This window comes from Tupaia chinensis, unplaced genomic scaffold (assembly GCF_000334495.1).
Source record: "Tupaia chinensis unplaced genomic scaffold, TupChi_1.0 Scaffold000437_1, whole genome shotgun sequence".
In the NCBI taxonomy this organism is placed as follows: domain Eukaryota; kingdom Metazoa; phylum Chordata; class Mammalia; order Scandentia; family Tupaiidae; genus Tupaia; species Tupaia belangeri.
The window spans coordinates 1,092,522-1,110,424 of NW_006159942.1; the positions used below are offsets into that span (position 1 = coordinate 1,092,522).

Below are 17,903 nucleotides of genomic sequence, written 5' to 3' on the forward strand. Positions count from 1 at the left end.
ATTGGAAAGAAAGAAATAAAACTTTGTTCACAAATGACAAGACTGTCTATGCTGAAAATCCTACAGAATGGACAAAGTGTCTTAGAATAAACAGCTATAGCAAGGTTATAGGATATAAGATAAATTTACAAAAGTAGATTGCTTTTCTGTATGTCAGTGATAAATAACTGGAATTCAAAATAAATTAATATAATATCATTTACAGTAGCACTAAAAAATGAATATTTAGATAAAAACCTAACAAAATATATACAGTATCTATATGAGGAAATCTTCAACACTGATGAAAGAAATCAAAGATGAAAAAATTAAATGAAGGACTATTCAACATCATGGAATAGGAGACTGTATTGCTCAGGTATCAAACATTCTCAACTTGATCTATAGATTCCACACAATCCCAACTAAATCCCCTCAAGGTATTTTGTTGATATTGATAAAGTGACTCTAAAGTTTATATGGAAAGGCAATGACCTGTAATAACCAATGCAACATTGAAGGATGAACTTGGAAGACTGATACTACCTGTCTTAAGACTTACTATAACGTTGCAGTAATCAAGACAACTTGGGATTGGCAGAGGCATAGAAACACAGATGTATGGAAAAGAGATCCTGGATGTAGACCTACACAAATACAGTCAGCTCATCTTTGACTAAGGTGAAAAGGCAATTCAATGGAGAAAGGATAATCGTTTCAACAAATGGTTCTGCTAGGTCAACTGGCTAGATGTCTAGTTAGTTTCCTAGACCTGCCATAACAAATTACTACAAACTTTGTGGTTTAAAATTATATATGTATTTTCTCATAGTTTCAGGGGCCAGAAATTCTAAGATGAGGTGTCAGCAGTGTTGGTTCCTTTAGAAAGCTCCAAAAGGAAAATCTGCTCCACGCCTTTCTCTTAGCTTCTACTGACTGCCAGTATTGTCATTCTTTAATTTGTAGATGCAGCATTCCAATTTCTGCCTCCGTCTTCACATGCTGTTCTATTCTGTGACTTTGTATGTCTTCTTCCCTTTCTATATGAAACTAGTCACTGGGGACCAACCAGTAGTGTGGTGGTTAAGGCAGCTGGATCCCACATTGGCCACGATGGCTCAAGTCCTGGGCCTGGTGGCTTGAAAATCACACCAGGTACGTGTGCAAGTGTGCCCAAAATCCCAAGAAGAGAATGGGGGAGAAGGGATTGTGATATGGCCATCCCTTTCCTTCTTTCTGTCCCTATCTCTTTCTCTCGGGTGAGCACACATACCCTATGGCAAAAAAAATCTTGGATTTTTTGAGAGATTTGCTATAGGGCATGTGTGCTCACTAGAGAGACACAGAGAAACAGGAAATGAGAAATCATCCACACACCCCTGCCCCCAGGGAGGAAATCACCATTCAGGGGGCATGGCTAGACTCAATCCCTTCTCTTCCATTTTCCTCTTGGGATTTTTGTGCATGCACGCACATGTACCTGGCATGAGTTTCGAGCCTCAGAGTCCAGGACTCAAACTGCAGTTGGCCATGTTGGAATCCAATGCCTTAATCACTATGCCATCTGCTGGCCTTAAAAAAATATTTAAAAATAAATAAATAAAAGAAACTAGTCATTGGATTTGGGGCAAACCCTAAATCCAGGATAATGTTATCCTGAAACCCTTACCTTATAGTAACATCTGCAGAGATCCTATTTCTAAATATAGTCACATTCTAAAGTTCTGGGTGGACATGAACTTTTAAGGGACACTATTCAACCCACAACAACATGCATATTAAAAATAAATCAAGTCATGGAACTACAATAACTTTCACCAAAATTAATTTATGATGGATTATAAACTTAAAGCACAAGATTATGACACTTCCAGATTAAATACTGAATAATATCTAGGTGACTTTGGGTTTAGTGATGTGTTATTTATATGCCTTCGGAAGCAAGAAAGCAATTTAGAGTGAGAGAAGATACTTGCTATATGTATTTATATAAGAAAGGACTTGTATCCTAACGTACATAAACTCCATAGCCAATGAGACAGAGACAGACAATTCAACAGAAAATTGAGCAAAATATTTGAATAGCCAAATCACAAAAGACAATGTCAAAATGGCCAAAAAACATATATAAGGTATTCAACTTAGTCACTGCAAAATGAAAATTAAAATAAAGATGGCATGTGCACCAGTATGACTAAAATGAAAGGTGGATAATACCAAATTTGGTGAAAATGTGCAGAAACCGCAACTTACATATACAACTAATGAGAATGTAAATTCTGTCAACCAGTTTGGGAAACCCTTTAACAGTATCTTAAAATTGTTATAGACACTAGAGACAAAGTGGAATGAGAGTGTAGGAGGGGAAGAACATAGGGAAGGAAATTCGGGGAAAAAAATAGAGAGGTAAAACATTTGTGGGATACAGATATGGTTTATTATCTGTTGATGAGGATGTGTATAGTATTCTCAACTGGGCTGGACTGAGGTATATATCATGTTGGGTAAAGTCTCTTTACGATCTACATGTATAGCGATAAAAAGTATAAATAATAATAATAAACTTAAAAAACTGAACTCCATGACCAGCAAATCTACTCCTAAGTATATACCTAGCTGAAATGCATTTACATGTTCTCCAAAAAATATGAACAAGGATGTTCATAGGAACACTATTTGTGATGGTTAAAGCCAAGAAATCACTGAGATGCAAATCAATAGTGGACCTAATAAATAAACTGTGGCACCACACAGTGGAATACTGACCAGCAATGAGAATTATATTTACTCTCAACAATATAAGTAAATTTCACCAATGTATCGTTGAATTGAAGAAACCAGAAAGAAATAAGTAGACACTAAATGAATATTTGTTAAATTCTTAATAGATCTAAGAAATGCATCAGCTTGTAATGATAGATAAACCCACAAGGGAAACAATTAGCAGATTTAAAAAATAAAAAAGTGAAACTCAAAATGAAAAGGCAAATATAATGTTGGAATATGTTCAGAGGAAATACTACAAATTTGCAAAGAGCTCAGTTGGTCTATGGTCTCCAGCATGAGCTACTTCAGCATACTTCAGAAGCAGAACTTTTTACCTTTTTTTCATTCATTCTTTGTTAAGTCCAAGTTTCAAATATGCTCAAATTACACTATTTGCCAGCTTCGTGGTTAATGGTTGCACACTTACGAGATTAGCACACAGACCCAAACATAATGTCTTATTCACCTAATCTGCAGAAGTGAATGGCCTACAGGCTGGCATTTACTTGCCATTGATTTCCAGCCAAACACAGAAAGGAGGAAAAGTGTTTACCTGTTCTTTGTATCCAAGTGGAAAACATGAGGAGCTGTAGTATGAGACAGGATGGAAAGCCCATGGAATTTGATGACAAATTACTAGCACTCAAAATGCAGTTTTCTAACCGAACTCCAGCACTGAAATGGAGAGCTACCCTGTTTCAAATTGCGCGCCTAAAATTTCTAGTTACTCATTAACTTCCTGGTTTCCTGTTTTTTTTTTTGGAGAGGTTTTTGCTATAGGGCACTTGAGCTCACCAGAAAGGCAGAGAGAGACAGAAAGCAAGAAATCACCCCCAGGGGGGGATGGCCACGCTGCAATCTCTTCTCCTCTATTTTCTCTGGATCTTGGGCATGCACTGACACGCACCCAGCGTTGAGTTTAAGCCACTCAGTCTGGGACTCGAACCACGGTCGGCTATGTGGGAGTCCAGTGACATAGCCATTACTCTAACTGCTGGTCCTCTCTGTTTCATCCTTGACTACTTTGTTTTCCCTGTAGAGCTAAGGTATTTGAAAACTTAAGACCATTTATTTTTGCAAAGTAAGTATATAAACAAGGAGTGAAGAAAGAACCTCAAAAATATATGTAATCTGGGGAACCAGCAGTTAGCGTAATGGCTATGTCGCTGGACTCCCACGTAGTCGACTGCGGTTCACATCCCGGACCCGGTGGCTTAAAACTCATGCCGGGCGCGTGTGCGTGCGTGCCCAAGATCCCGAGAGGAGAATGGAGGAGAAGGGATTGCGGCGTGACCATCCCCCCTGGGGGGTGATTTCTCGCTTTCTGTCTCTAATGTCTCTCTCTGTCTGTCTGGCGAGTGCACGCGCCCTATAGTGAAAATCTCTCCAAAAAAAAAAAAAATATATATATATGTAATCTGTATAATATTGTTAGGTAACTGAAATTATCTTCTTGAATACTATGTTTAGAAAAAGTTAGTATGTAATTATTTCTAAAAATTTACTCACATACAACGCAGGGTGAAACCTAGCATGCCTATGTGATTTCGTTCATGCCTATTCTCCTTTTTCCTAGACCAGCAACCTGCATTCTCCTATTTCAAAATCTATCATCCTATCTGATCCAGGAAATTCCTTCCCTCTAAAATTCTGGGAAATCTGTGGGCATTGGATGTCAGAAACCCAGTGTTTCAAAACTTTAACATATGTAATAAAATGTAAAGCTTTAAATTAACAGAGGTAATATAATTTCTTGAGTTTTTTTATTCACTTCTTATTTTTTACTTATGTTTTTTTTTTTTCCTTCAAAATAAAACAGACTTAAGGCTCCCATCAGCCAATCAAGTCAGGCGTTATGAGCCTGAAGCCAATGGGTATACACCAAGGGCGGGGCTTGGAGTTAGTAACTGTCAGTGAAGTCGCAGTTGGCTGCCTGGGGTGAGTGAAATAGTTACTTACACTTCTCACTTATATACCAGAAAATACACTTCTAGAGGCTCTAAGTGGTGAGCCCTCCTCTACTTTCTCTTTCCTGAAGTTGGCCTTTCCCACCCGTGCATTCTCTCTCAAAGCCCCCTCGTCCCCATCCCCACCCCCGAGTAACAAGTGCTCCCATAGCATTCCAGCTAGAGATTCAGCATTCCCACTTGGCGTTTCTACATTTGTTATGGCAGACAATCGGGGACGTCTCCCAGATCAACCAGCTTTTTCGGATTTCTGCCCTTCGGCCCCTGCTCCTCCTCCATTAAGCGTTTTATATCAACTCTTTTGGAACTGCTCACTGGCGGGCGTTCTTTTTGCCTTAAAGAAGCACTGAGAACAGTCAAGCCCCGGAGTTTTGCACAATGAAGCAATGAATCTGCCCAGGTGTGTGGAGCGGATCCTGAACCCCAACGGCTCCTTCTGCGCGAGGAGGCATTAGAAAGGCAAAAGGCCACCCATATTCGCAGTCAGTAGGTAAGACAGCTGGCTTGTGTGGGGGGAGAGTTCGCTGCGGACACGATCTGAACCCAGTTGCTTCTGCATAATAAACTGCCAACTGTGAGTCTGGCAGCTGGTGAAGATGACTGGGCTCCCACAGCGCCCTCTTCAGGATGCTTTTGTCACCTAGTTCCTGTACTATGTAGCCATTAAAGGAAGAAAAACTATTCCCAGTTTTAATCTGATTAAAAGGATGAAAAAAAAAAAATGTTTCTCAGAGGCAGGTTGAATTAGTGCGACTTCTACTACAGGAGGCAGAATTTCCCAAGGCTGGCTGATTACTGAGGACAATTCCACCTACTCTTTTTGGGAAAGCCGTTATTAATTACCTCAGTTATTCATTTCCCCCACAGAGAGAAAATGGAGCTATTAGCTAATTTATTTATAAATTAATGCAAAGAATCCATTTGGTAAACCAGTATTTTCTTTCTTTAAGGAGATGTTGACTCATAAACGTTTTCAAAGCTGTCAAAAGTCCATTTAAACTGGAGAAGAATTTTAATTACATTGAAAAACCTATTTATTTTCACAGCTACTTCTTTATTCATACCTTTAAAATATTAAATTAGAGTAATATTAACATTTACAAGGTAACTTTAGATGAACTCTCTTCTTAAGAAAAAACTCATTAGGAGGTTCTGAGGTACAAGTTGAGAAAACCAAACTATTTACCACATATTCACATCCGGATAGAGAAATAATATTGAACATGGCCACATATTATATATCCCTGAATTTCAAAGATAACCAGGGCTTGGGGTAATATTATTTACTGGAAGAAATGTTTGAGAATTCAATGTGCCAACATGTATTAACATTTTCAAATAAACCATTTTAGAAATGAGAAAAATGCTTACGGGCATATGTATCCCTACTTGTGGTTTGGAAAACAATAGATGCCTTAACTACAACCACGATGCAGAAAATAGCTTTCCTCTTTTGATGAAGCTGGTATGCTCTAGGATCCTCTGCCTTGGAATAAGAGTAGGCAAGTTAAGCGACACTGACAATATTTTCCAAATAGCTTCATGTTTGCTAAGAGCAAATATCACCAATCAAAATATCTTGTCAGACTGGCAGATGGCATGGTGGTTAAGGTGCCAGACTCCCATGTGGCCGATTGCAGTTCGAATCCCAGTCTGGGAGGTGTGCTTTCTCAGTCTCCCTCACTCTCTCTGTCTCTTGCTGGTCAAATGGAAGAACAATAATAATAAATAAAATTAAGTAAATCTTTAAAAATAATTTTTATCTATAATGGAAGAGACTTCCCCTAGAGCAGGTTTCTTTTTTTTTTCCTTTTTTTTTTTTTTTTGGAGAGGTTTTTGCTATAGGGCGTGTGCACTCACCAGACAGACAGAGAGAGACAGAGAGACAGAAAGCAGGAAATCACCCCCCAGGGGGGATGGCCACGCCACAATCCCTTCTCCTCCATTATCCTCTCGGGATCTTGGGCACGCATGCACACACGCCCGGCATGAGTTTTAAGCCACTGGGTCCGGGACGTGAACTGCGGTTGACTACATGGGAGTCCAGCGACATAGCCATTACACTAACTGCTGGTCCCTAGAGCAGGTTTCTAAACTCTGCTTGCTCATTAGAATCACTATGAAGTTTTTAAAATTCCCAATATCTAGGCTATACTCCTAGACCAATTAAATTAAACTCAGAGGGTGGAACCTGAGCAGGAGCATTTTCTAGAACTCTCTAAGTGATTTCATGCATAGCTAGGGCTGCGACGCTGTATCGTAAGAGGCATAGCTGCTCTGCTCTGCTCTATTGTATTACTAGCAAGATCTCCAGACCTACCTCTAACTCTTGCTATATAAAGTAGAGGTTAGAAACTTAGAAATCTTTGGACCAGCTGATGGTGTAATGGTTAAGTTGCTAGACTCCCACGTAATCTAATTGTGGTTCAAATCCCAGACCCAGTGGCTTAAAGCTCACACCGGGTGTATGTACATGAGCATGTATGCCCAAAGTCCCAAGAGGAGAATGGAGGAGAGGGGTTACAACAGGTCATCTCGAGGTGATTTCTCACTTTCTGTCTCTCTGGCAAGTGCATGTGCCCAAAAACAAAAACCTCTCTCTAAATAAATAAATAAAAATAAAAATAAATAAATTTTAAAAATGTAGAAATCCTTTGGGAAAGGGGGAAAAAAGAGAAAAAGAAAGAAAGCTCCTCAATCCAAGAGCTGGCTTGGCACTCATAGCCGGGAAACAGTGCTGTAAATTGGCCGTGTGTACACTAGGGCCTATTATTCTCTTGGAAATGGCATTTCCATGAAAGAGCAACACCAGAAAAAGTCTAAACCATGAAAAACAAAACAAAAACAAGGTCATTGTACAGCCTGTGCAGCACATCAAGCATCGTCTTCGGGTTAAAATGAATGACTGCTCTTCTGACCCATCACAGCTTTATTTGCTCTAGTCTGCGCTCCTGGTGGAGACTGAGATATGTAGTCACGGAACTGTCCTTTTGTTCTTTCTTTCTGACAACACCCAATCTAAAGTAAACCCTCACTTCCATAGACCCTGTACAAAATCACTCAAAGTCCAGATCCTATAATAGGTTCTTTCTAACATCCCTTTACTCATATGTCCCATGGACAAAATCACTCAAAGTCCAGATCCTATAATAAGTTCTAACATCCCTTTACTCATATGTCCCATGGCTCCCCATGAAGAATAATCTCCCTCCTACGACAAATAATAGACAAAACTTAGCCACTACAGAGGTGTAGTGGGGTAGTCTTTGGCTAAAGAGCATGAACCCCCTTTCTCACAATACCTGACAAACAGTTCTGGAGGAAACTGGCTTTAAAACGCCAAACTGAACAGGCTGACCTTGGATTAGGTGGATCACACTGGTTGTTTGCCTTGGCTACACATTCAAACCATCTGGCCAGCTCAGGCTGCAACCCACACGGAATTCAGTCAGCATCTATAGGGACAGGCCCTAGGCACCAGTATCTTATAGCAAGCTCCCCTCCTCCTGCACCCCAGGTGAGTCCCCAAGTAATAAATACAGGATGAAAAATAACACAGACTAGGAAAAAATATTAATACGTATTGAAAGCTGAGGCCAACAGAGTTGAAGTTAGTGTCCTAGAGTCTTTCAACCCACAAGCAAAAGCCGATCAGACCTTGCGTCCTGGTGGTTTCCCCACAGTCTGCACTTTTACCAGGAACTAAGATGGTATAACCTTCATTAATGGTGTCTATAAGGCTTTTTGATGCTGGTGATACATGAACAAATGGAAAACAGCATGCAGTTATAAAAGGATGAGCCCAACTATGTAAATAAGCCTAGAAGAGCCACTAGATAATATGACTGTAGGGGATTTTCCTGCTTTTGAAATGCTTGCTGACGAACTTATTCTAAGTTTTCACAATAAGCATGTCTTTATTTATTTAATTTTCTCTTTCAAAATATTGTGGGTTTTTTGGGGGGCGCAGCAAGTAGTGTAATGGTTAAGGTGCTGGATTCCCACATGGCCAACCATAGTTCAAGTCCCGGACCTGGTGGCCTGAAAATCCCAGGAGGAGAATGGGGGAGAGAGGATTGTGGTGTGGATATCTCCCTTGGGGAGATATTTCTCACCTTTCCTCTCTCTGCCTCTCTCTGTCTGCCTATGGTGAGCACGCACCTGTTCAGTTTGGTGTTTCAAAGCCAGTTTCCTCCAGCCTTATTGCAAAAAAAAAAAAAAAAAAAAAAAAAAAAAAGAAAAAAGAAAAGAATTTTTAAAGTATTGTTTTAATAATCATAAAAGAACATATATAAATATACATATCAGAAACTGAAGAAAAAGAAATTGCTGGATTGTAATAGGAAGTCTAACAACTAATTGGCTTTAGCAAGGCAGCCAGATGAGGTGCCAGGAGCAGACACTAGAAAATATTAAGCTACTATTATGAGAAAGAGAATCATAAGAATTTCCTTCAGGAAGCTTATGACCTCTGGTGTAGAATTTTCATTTCCCTGTGAAGCAGGTGGTGTTACCTGACTGCAGCTCTTTTCAATTACTTCAAACCTTTATTAAGGCCCTTGTTCCTCTTCAAAGAACTAACAATGACACAGGCTATGTGACATTTCCCTTAAGTCTTTTTGGTTTCAATAAGTTCCTTACATTCTTTTTTTTAAATTTTATTTTAAATTGATTTATTTTACAGTCATTCACTGTACCTCACAGTATACACAATGAGATTTCCCATCCAGTATACACTGTATATTGGCTTAATCAAGGATATCACCATACATGTTATCATCAACAAATGATTTTCCATTTCTTGTGCCTTGTATATTTTGCCTCTCCCTCCCTTGATTCCCTACTTCTCACCCTCTGCCATGTCCCACTCTCCTCCCACAGTCAAGAAAGCCTAGCTTGTCAGTGTCTCGGATGAGATAAAAGAAAACTCTAAGCAGATATCATCATGATCTATTCATTTCTGTCTGGATAAAACAACGAGAGAGATCAGAATATTCTTCTTCCATTGTCCATCCCATTTGGAACAGCTATCAGTACCTGCTTCCAAAGTCTCAGAGAAGCTGAGGGCAAATCCTCAGTTGCCCGCCCCCAGAAGTAAGTAGTCTGCACCAGCTGTGGACTGGCGAACGGTTGAAGAGTCCTCCTTTCAGATGTTAGACAATGCAGAGTGCACCACGACCGAGTACTGCCTGGCCTTGTCAGTGAACACAAGGTGACACTGGCTAGTCTCTATCACTTGGGGCTCTGCCTTCTCACTTCATTTAAGTTGAAAACATCATGAGAGGGATAGCATCTCTATACTTCTGGCAGAACCTAAGATACCAGTAGAAATAATTACAGAAGACATATGGGACTTCTTTTCTTTTTTAGAAAACTATTAGAAGGCCACCAAGAGGGCAAACCTTCTATCTCTTTGATCCTATCTGAATTTTGCAGAGACACAGGATCAGATTCGGACAGACCGTGAGAAACAGCAGGATGAGCTACGATAATGACACCTTTAATTTGATCTTTCAACGTGAAGTGTCTAACACATGGCTGGGCTTTATCAGGAATGTGTTTTTGAGTTTTCCTGATGATCTCCCTGAAATCATCCTAATATTGTCTTTGATCTACAGCATTGGAGGTAAGCATCTCTCACTCTTTGAGTTTACCCTAATGATAGCCCTTATATATTCTACTATCTAGAATTAAGGAAAGTAATACTACTAGAAAATGAGAATGTTGTTTTTAAATTCATACTTTTTTAAACATTGTTTTATTGAATTTTATTCATTGTCATTATTTTATTTATTTACTTTTATTTTATTTTATTTTATTGAAGTTGACCAGGTAGAGACAGTGAGAGAAGAAAATTAAGAAAGCAAGCTGCCAAGCTCAGGACTCGAACCATAGTCAGCCATGTGGGAGTTCAGCTGCCTTAAATTCATACTTGTATATCAATGTTTTCAATCAAATGAACCTGACAATAATCTGCTCCTGCAAAGAGACATATAGAATCGCATTTGCACATTCTTCACTTCTGTTGTGTTCCGTGTTCAAGAATTACTTGCTAAACCAAGGTTACATTGAAGTTACTGGGATAACTGATGCAAATAAACAGAAAAATCAAGGGTCGAGGCAATGTATGCCTTGGTTTTTGTCCAAATGATAAGCTATATCTCACTGTGACGAGAAGAAAAGAGCATTGTATACATCAAAAGAAAATGTTTTTCCTCTTTCAATTTCTTGGACCTGATTATAGATAGTATTACAAAGAAACAGAAAGAAATTAAATAGAAGCATATGCCCTTTTAGTTATTACAGTTTGATAGCAATGCTTACCTAACCAAGTTATATATTATCCAGGTCTTTCCCCATATTTAATAAGTAACTAGTAATAAGTAACAAATTGTTCTTGCTGGGCAAATTAGTATAGCTATATGTTGTTCCTCAACCAGATGTTTTTGTTAGTTATTCACCTTTTCATTGCAGGATTGCTAAAAAAAAAATAACCCCCCCCCCAAAAAAAACCCAACCTACTCTAATTTATAGTGTATATAGACACTACTAGGCATATTCCAGTAGTAAGCCAAGAACCAATGATTGCTAGCAAATTTTACTAAAGATTCTGAGGGAATGATATATAGCAAAGGAGAGGTAAGATCAAAACCTGGTAGATAACCTTGGCTCTGCTTCTGTGTGTGGGAGCTTCACAGGTTCAGGAAAGTGGGAAACGAGTAGTGAAACAGTATTTGATTGCCCTTGGGATTATCGTATCACAAGAGAGTTCTTTAGATTGGCTTCCAGTAATGACATTTCTTTTTGCAGCATATTTGAACCGGCTCTTAAAAGACTTTCCAGTTCCTCTCCCTGTGATATTATTCTTACTTGGAAGCAGTTTTGAAATACTAAGTTTTACATCTTATGAGGTGTGTATAATAAATGAATTGCACTGTATCTAAGAATCATGTAAATGCAAAGAGGGCTGAGGGAAATTTGCAAAAAATGCTTACCCCCTCACTTTTCTGACAGTCGATAGATGCTTGTGATTTGGCTAGTATCAGACCAGACTCACAGAAGTGAGAACCAGGCCTGAAAAAAGCAGAGATCTTGCTAAACACAGTCAAAACAGAGCCTCAGTCTGAAACTCTGCAGGCAGTTCAAAATGAATACACATGGAACTTTTGAGAGTGTGGGTGGCTGAGCACTTAAGCGGAATTCAAAAGCCTAGACAAGAAATTGTCAAAAGAGATTGAGGCTCAGGCAGATCTCATGTTCTCTGTATAGGGCTGAAGGAAGAGGATTCTGCTAGTGAAGCTACCTATTGCCTCAGGTGAGAGTGCTTAATAGGGCTTCCATTAAGGTAGAGGCTACTGGGCCTGGGTAGATTATATCAAGAAACATGGGAACCAGCAGTTACCCTAATGACTATGTCGCTGGACTCCCACGTAGTCCATCATGGTTCAAGTCCCGGACCCGGTGGCTTAAAACTCGCGCCGGGCGCGTGTGCGTGCATGCCCAAAATCCCAAGAAGAGAAAGGAGGAGAAGGGATTGCAGTGTGGCCATCCCCCCTGTGGGTGATTTCTCACTTTCTGTCTCTTTGTCTCTCTCTGTCTGGCGAGCTCATGCGCCCTATAGCCAAAAACTCTCCAAAAAAAAGAAGAAAAAAAAGAAAGAAAGAAAGAAAGAAACATGGGCCAGCTTCATGGCTTAGTAGTTAAAGCAGCTAGATCTTAATTGGCTGGCTGATTCAATCCTGGTCCCAGTGGCTTGAAAAACAGGAGTATATGTGTGCCCCAAATCCTGACACAATGGAGAAGTGGCACATACATCTATGAATTACAGCTAATTATGTTTTATTTCTGGAATTCAACATGAATGCTTTACTTTCTTATAGATTTTGTGCACAGTAATTCACATACCTAAAATCTCCTTCTTCCTCTCGTATGCCTGAAAACACTATATATTTTCTATGCCTGAAAATACACTATATATATTTTTGGTAAACATGTCAATGTGCTTTCCATATTAGCTCTTTAAAAAAATAAAATGAGTGAGACCAGCATGTAGCATAGTGGTTCAGGCACTGGGCCAAGCATTCCAGTGCAGTTCACGTCCTGGACCCAGCAGGTTGAAACTCACACCAGATGCATGTATATGCATGCCCGAAGTCCCGAGAGGAAAACTGAAGAGAAGGGATTTTGGCATGGCCATACCCCCACCCCACCCCGGAGGAAGTGATTTTTCACTCTCTGTCTCTCTGTCTCTCTGGTGAGTGCATGCACCCAATAGCAAAAATCTCTCAAAAAATAAAAAATGAATAAAATGAGCATAGAGATATATATTAAGTTTGCTCTGCGATTGGTACTAATCTGCTGAAAAATTATAAAAATACAAGAGTAAAGACTTTAGCATTTATTACATGGTGATGATGTGTCTTTTAAAAAGTATCTCACTCCCTTGCTAGAGATAGGAATGCACGGTATGTGTTCTAGTAGATGTATAAATAAGAAAATAAAAAACTTTATATTATTAGGTCCAAAAATACTCAGATGCCATACAATGGATGAATCCAGACTTATTTTGGAGTATATTTATACCAGTAATTATATTTTATGCTGCATTTGACATGGATGTGTACATGCTCCAAAAGTTACTGTGGCAAGTAAGTATTCTTTTTAGTAATACCATTCACTCCTAGAGCACATATTACCTATGTTCAGATTTTTAAAACATCTCATTCCAAAATAGAATACAAAGAGCACACAGGAAAATACAGGGCATGGGAGAGTGAGTCCAGCTTTATTTTTCAGTGCATGAACTGTATCTCAGCAATTGCCTAGCATGTTCAGTAGGACCCAGGGAAAAATCATGGAAGAAAAGATTCTAAAAACCTAACTGGCAGAATTTCCTACCAGTTAAAATTTTAAATCTGAGGGACCAGCAGATGGCATAATGGCTACACCACTGGTCTCCCATGTAGCTGACCATGGTTTGAGTCCTGGACCCGGTGGCTTCAACTCAGCCGGGCACGTGTGCGTGTGTGCCCCAAATCCTGAGAGGAGAATGGAGAAAAAGGGATTATGGCATGTTCATCCCCTGGGATGGGAATTCTCACTTCCCTTCTGTTCCTGCCTCTCTCTAGCAAGTGCATGTACCCTAAGGGAAAAACCTTTAAAAAATGGTGGGGGGGAAATCTACTCTGAAATATTTAGCTCCATTAAAATAAAATCTCTAAGAAAAATTATATTTTAAATATTCATATTGTAAAGCTTCCTATACCCATATGTAAAAGAAAAAAAGCAAAGAAGAAAACTCACAGAAGCACCTATAAACCTGTCACAAACTATAGTAATATTTTGATCATGTGAGATTTGGAGTACATGAGGGACAAACTTCAAAAAGTTTGTTTAGGGAACCAGCAGTTAGCGTAATGGCTATGTCGCTGGACTCCCACGTAGTCGACCACGGTTCGCGTCCTGGACCCGGTGGCTTAAAACTCACGCCAGGCGCGTGTGCATGCGTGCCCAAGATCCCAAGAGGAGAATGGAGGAGAAGGGATTGCGGCGTGACCATCCCCCCTGAGGGGTGATTTCTCGCTTTCTGTCTCTAATGTTTCTCTCTGTCTGTCTGGCGAGCGCACGCGCCCTATAGTGAAAATCTCTCGGAAAAAAAAAAAAGTTTGTTTAAAAACTGGAAGTTTATTTTGGTACAGAAAAGTTTGAAACGAATGCATAATTTTTTCGTAATATGCCTTTTCCCCAAACTTTGTGAAGATCTCCTGTATCCTAAAAAGGTCATGAGAAAAAATATTCCAGATCTTAAGTAAGATGTATATTTCTTTCAGTTATCATAACAATTTTTTAAATATACAGCCATTACCTAAACTGCATCATACATTATAAGTCAAATCCAGACATATGGAGTTCAGACAAATTACAAAAAGATGAAATTGAAAAACAAAAACAAAAACCCAGAGCGATAAAAGAGGTCCAAGTTGTCTCAGATGACCTCTGCTAAGACATGTCCCGCATCTCTGTTCAAGTGGGAGTCATAGGTGCAGGGGGAGCTGGGTGAATCCACTCAGGTGTCTGTGGGTGGTTACTCTTCGTACTGGTTGATTCTACATCGCCAATAATGTGAATTTTCTGCTTTTTAAAATAGAATTTGAAAGCAATCTGATTTTTCTATTTGTGATTTTTTTTCCCCCTCAGATACTTTTGACTTCAGTTCCTGGATTTTTGGTTAATTATATCTTAATTCTTTGGTATCTGGCATCTGTCAATAAATTTCAATTACAACTTGTCCCGCGGTTATTATTTTCAGCTATTCTTGTGAGTTCAGATCCCATGCTGACTTCAGCTGCTATCAAAGATCTTGGTAAATATATTTTTCTCTCCTTATATTTAAAATCTCATACTTAAGTTGTCTCGCTTTTGTGATCTTTTGTTCATCAGAGCTTTTCACTACATGAAGTGGGATAAGGAGGGATTATGGCTTAAAGACAGAACAGAGAACTCATCTCAAAGCAATGCTTGGCACAGAAGGAAATGCCAATGAGGTGTTTATTTAATATCCAAAAAAGCATGATATCCAATTATGGAAGAGGGCAGAGGATTATTTAGAATCCTCGACTTCATACATATTTCTTCCCTTAAGCCAACAGAACAGTTGTGTGGCATTACACTATTATGCGTACATTGCTATAACATTTCTGTTGTCCAATATTTTTTTTTCCTTTGGAAACTGTGCCACTTTTAAATAAAATTTTGCCTTTAGAATGATTGTCACTATTAACACCAAAATCATAAAAAGTCAAAAACAATAAAAGAACTGATTATATAGTACTTTCTGTGCAAGCCGTTGTAAGAGAAATAAATCTATACTTAAAAATAAAATATCAAATCAGTTTAACCCAGAACATTGAAATAATCCAAGCGCGCCATACAAGAAAAACAATAGACTAATTTTCCCCTCAGATGATTTTTTTTTTCTTTTAGATTTTTGCTATGGGCATGTGTGCTTCCTGGAGAGAGACAGAGAGAGAAAGTGAGAAATCACCCCCCCATGGGGGATGACCATGCCCACCGCAATCCCTTCTCCTTCATTAACCTCTCAGAATTTGGGGCATGCATGCACACACATCCAATGTGACTTTCAAGCTGACTATCAAGACTCCAACTGTGCGGCTGGACATGTGGGATCCAACTGCCTTAACCTCCACGCCACCTGTTGCCTCCCTTTCAGATGACTTTATAACATTTTTATTTAATTTAATTTACTGTGGGATTTTTTTTTTTTGGAGAGGTTTTTGCTATACGGTGCGTGCGCTCGCCAGAAAGAGAGAGAGAGAGAGACAGAAAGCGAGAAATCACTCCTCCAGTGGGGATGGCCACGCCACAATCCTTCTCCTCCATTCTCCTCTCAGGATCTTGGGCACGCACGCACACACGCCTGGCATGAGTTTAAGCCATCAGGTCCAGGACTTGAACCACGGTCAACTACATGGGAGTCTAGCGACATCATCATTATGCCAACTGCTGGACCCAGATGACTTTTAATGAGAATTAGAGAATTTTGTTTCAAACAGAATAATCAAGTGACACATCCATGTATACTCATGCATACACCCACACAGGCATTTTTTAATTCCCTTCCAATGTTTTTTTGGAAAAATCACTGCATATGTTCAAAGTATACGCGTTGCTATGCAGCACATTTAATGGCAGGGGGAAGAACAACTGAGAGATACCTAAACTTAGGCTAGTATCATAAATAGAGGGAAATTAGGGTAGCAGTAGGTAACATTAGGGTGTCTTCCACTCACTTCGAATACTATTGGAAGAAATGTACAGGAATGTCAGGTTATTTCTAACTCTAGAAGATTATCTCCATGCTTATTAGATGACACATTATAAAGCCTTCGTCTATGAATTTACTTTATCCCTCAATCATAATTTTCTGTCTTGCCATATAGAGTTTTCTTCTGTGCTTTAAAACAAAGAATGAGAGCTCTAGTTTATTATCTCACTTACATAAACAATAAAATAACCGATTATATAGTGTTTTCTGTGTAAGCTATTGTAAGAGAAATAAATCTACATTTAAAAGTAAAATACCAAGTCAGTTTAACCCAGAAAATTGAAATAATTCAAGAGCTTCATACAAGGAAAACAATAGCCTAATTTTCCACAGTTAATTAACAATAATGGGCCATAGTTAATTAGGTGCCTAATTATTATGGCCTGGATTTAACTTGTAATTGCTATATAATTAAGTTTCCTTGAAGGGAGTTTTCTTTTGTTTTGTTTTTTTTTTTTTTTTTTTAAGAGGTTTTTTTTTTAGGGTGCATGCGCTCGCCAGAGTTTTCTGTGTAAGCTATTGTAAGAGAAATAAATCTACATTTAAAAGTAAAATACCAAGTCAGTTTAACCCAGAAAATTGAAATAATTCAAGAGCTTCATACAAGGAAAACAATAGCCTAATTTTCCACAGTTAATTAACAATAATGGGCCATAGTTAATTAGGTGCCTAATTATTATGGCCTGGATTTAACTTGTAATTGCTATATAATTAAGTTTCCTTGAAGGGAGTTTTCTTTTGTTTTGTTTTTTGTTTTTTTTTTTTGAAGAGGTTTTTGTTATAGGGTGCATGCGCTCGCCAGACAGACAGAGAGAGACAGAGAGACAGAAAGCGAGAAATCACCCCCCAGGGGGGATGGTCACGCCGCAATTCCTTCTCCTCCATTCTCCTCTCGGGATCTTGGGCACACACGCACACGTGCCCAGCGTGAGTTTTAAGCCACCGGGTCCAGGACGCGAACTGCGGTCGACTACGTGGGAGTCCAGCGACATAGTCATTACACTAACTGCTGGTTCCCAAGGGAGTTCTCAAACATGGCTAACGTTTATGTATGCGGGGAAATGATAAGATATAAATCCATAGCCACGAATGTCCATCTACTTGCTAATACACCTGATGAGTTTTTTCTTACTTTATGAAACATCATCTCTCTCCCAACACACACAGGTCTTTCTAGAAGCCTCATCAATTTAATTAATGGAGAAAGTCTGATGACCTCAGTTATGTCACTGATTTTATATGACAGTGTGATGGATATTTACTCTAGAAGACAAAGTAAGATGAGTCAAAGCATAGGTAAGGACTTACATTTTTCTGAATTCCTTCTGAAAGCTGACATGGTTTTG

At 39.1% G+C, this 17,903-nt stretch overlaps 1 protein-coding gene across 3 annotated transcripts in view; it reads left to right on the forward strand.

The window, feature by feature from the left end:
• The first annotated feature begins 4,627 nt into the window (after window positions 1-4,627).
• The window catches only part of SLC9C1 (solute carrier family 9 member C1), a 100,290-nt gene continuing 87,014 nt past the window's right edge, over window positions 4,628-17,903 (forward strand). The window contains exons 1-8 of one of the 3 annotated variants that reach the window (XM_006155134.2): window positions 4,628-4,683; window positions 4,920-5,202; window positions 9,594-9,806; window positions 10,149-10,338; window positions 11,523-11,623; window positions 13,232-13,360; window positions 14,910-15,075; window positions 17,725-17,853. In XM_006155134.2, the coding sequence (XP_006155196.1) occupies window positions 10,191-10,338; window positions 11,523-11,623; window positions 13,232-13,360; window positions 14,910-15,075; window positions 17,725-17,853 (673 nt within the window). In that variant the 5' untranslated portion in view covers window positions 4,628-4,683; window positions 4,920-5,202; window positions 9,594-9,806; window positions 10,149-10,190. The remainder of the gene's footprint in view (window positions 4,684-4,919; window positions 5,203-9,593; window positions 9,807-10,148; window positions 10,339-11,522; window positions 11,624-13,231; window positions 13,361-14,909; window positions 15,076-17,724; window positions 17,854-17,903) is intronic. The other 2 variants (XM_027774464.1, XM_027774465.1) reach the window with 2 other exon arrangements.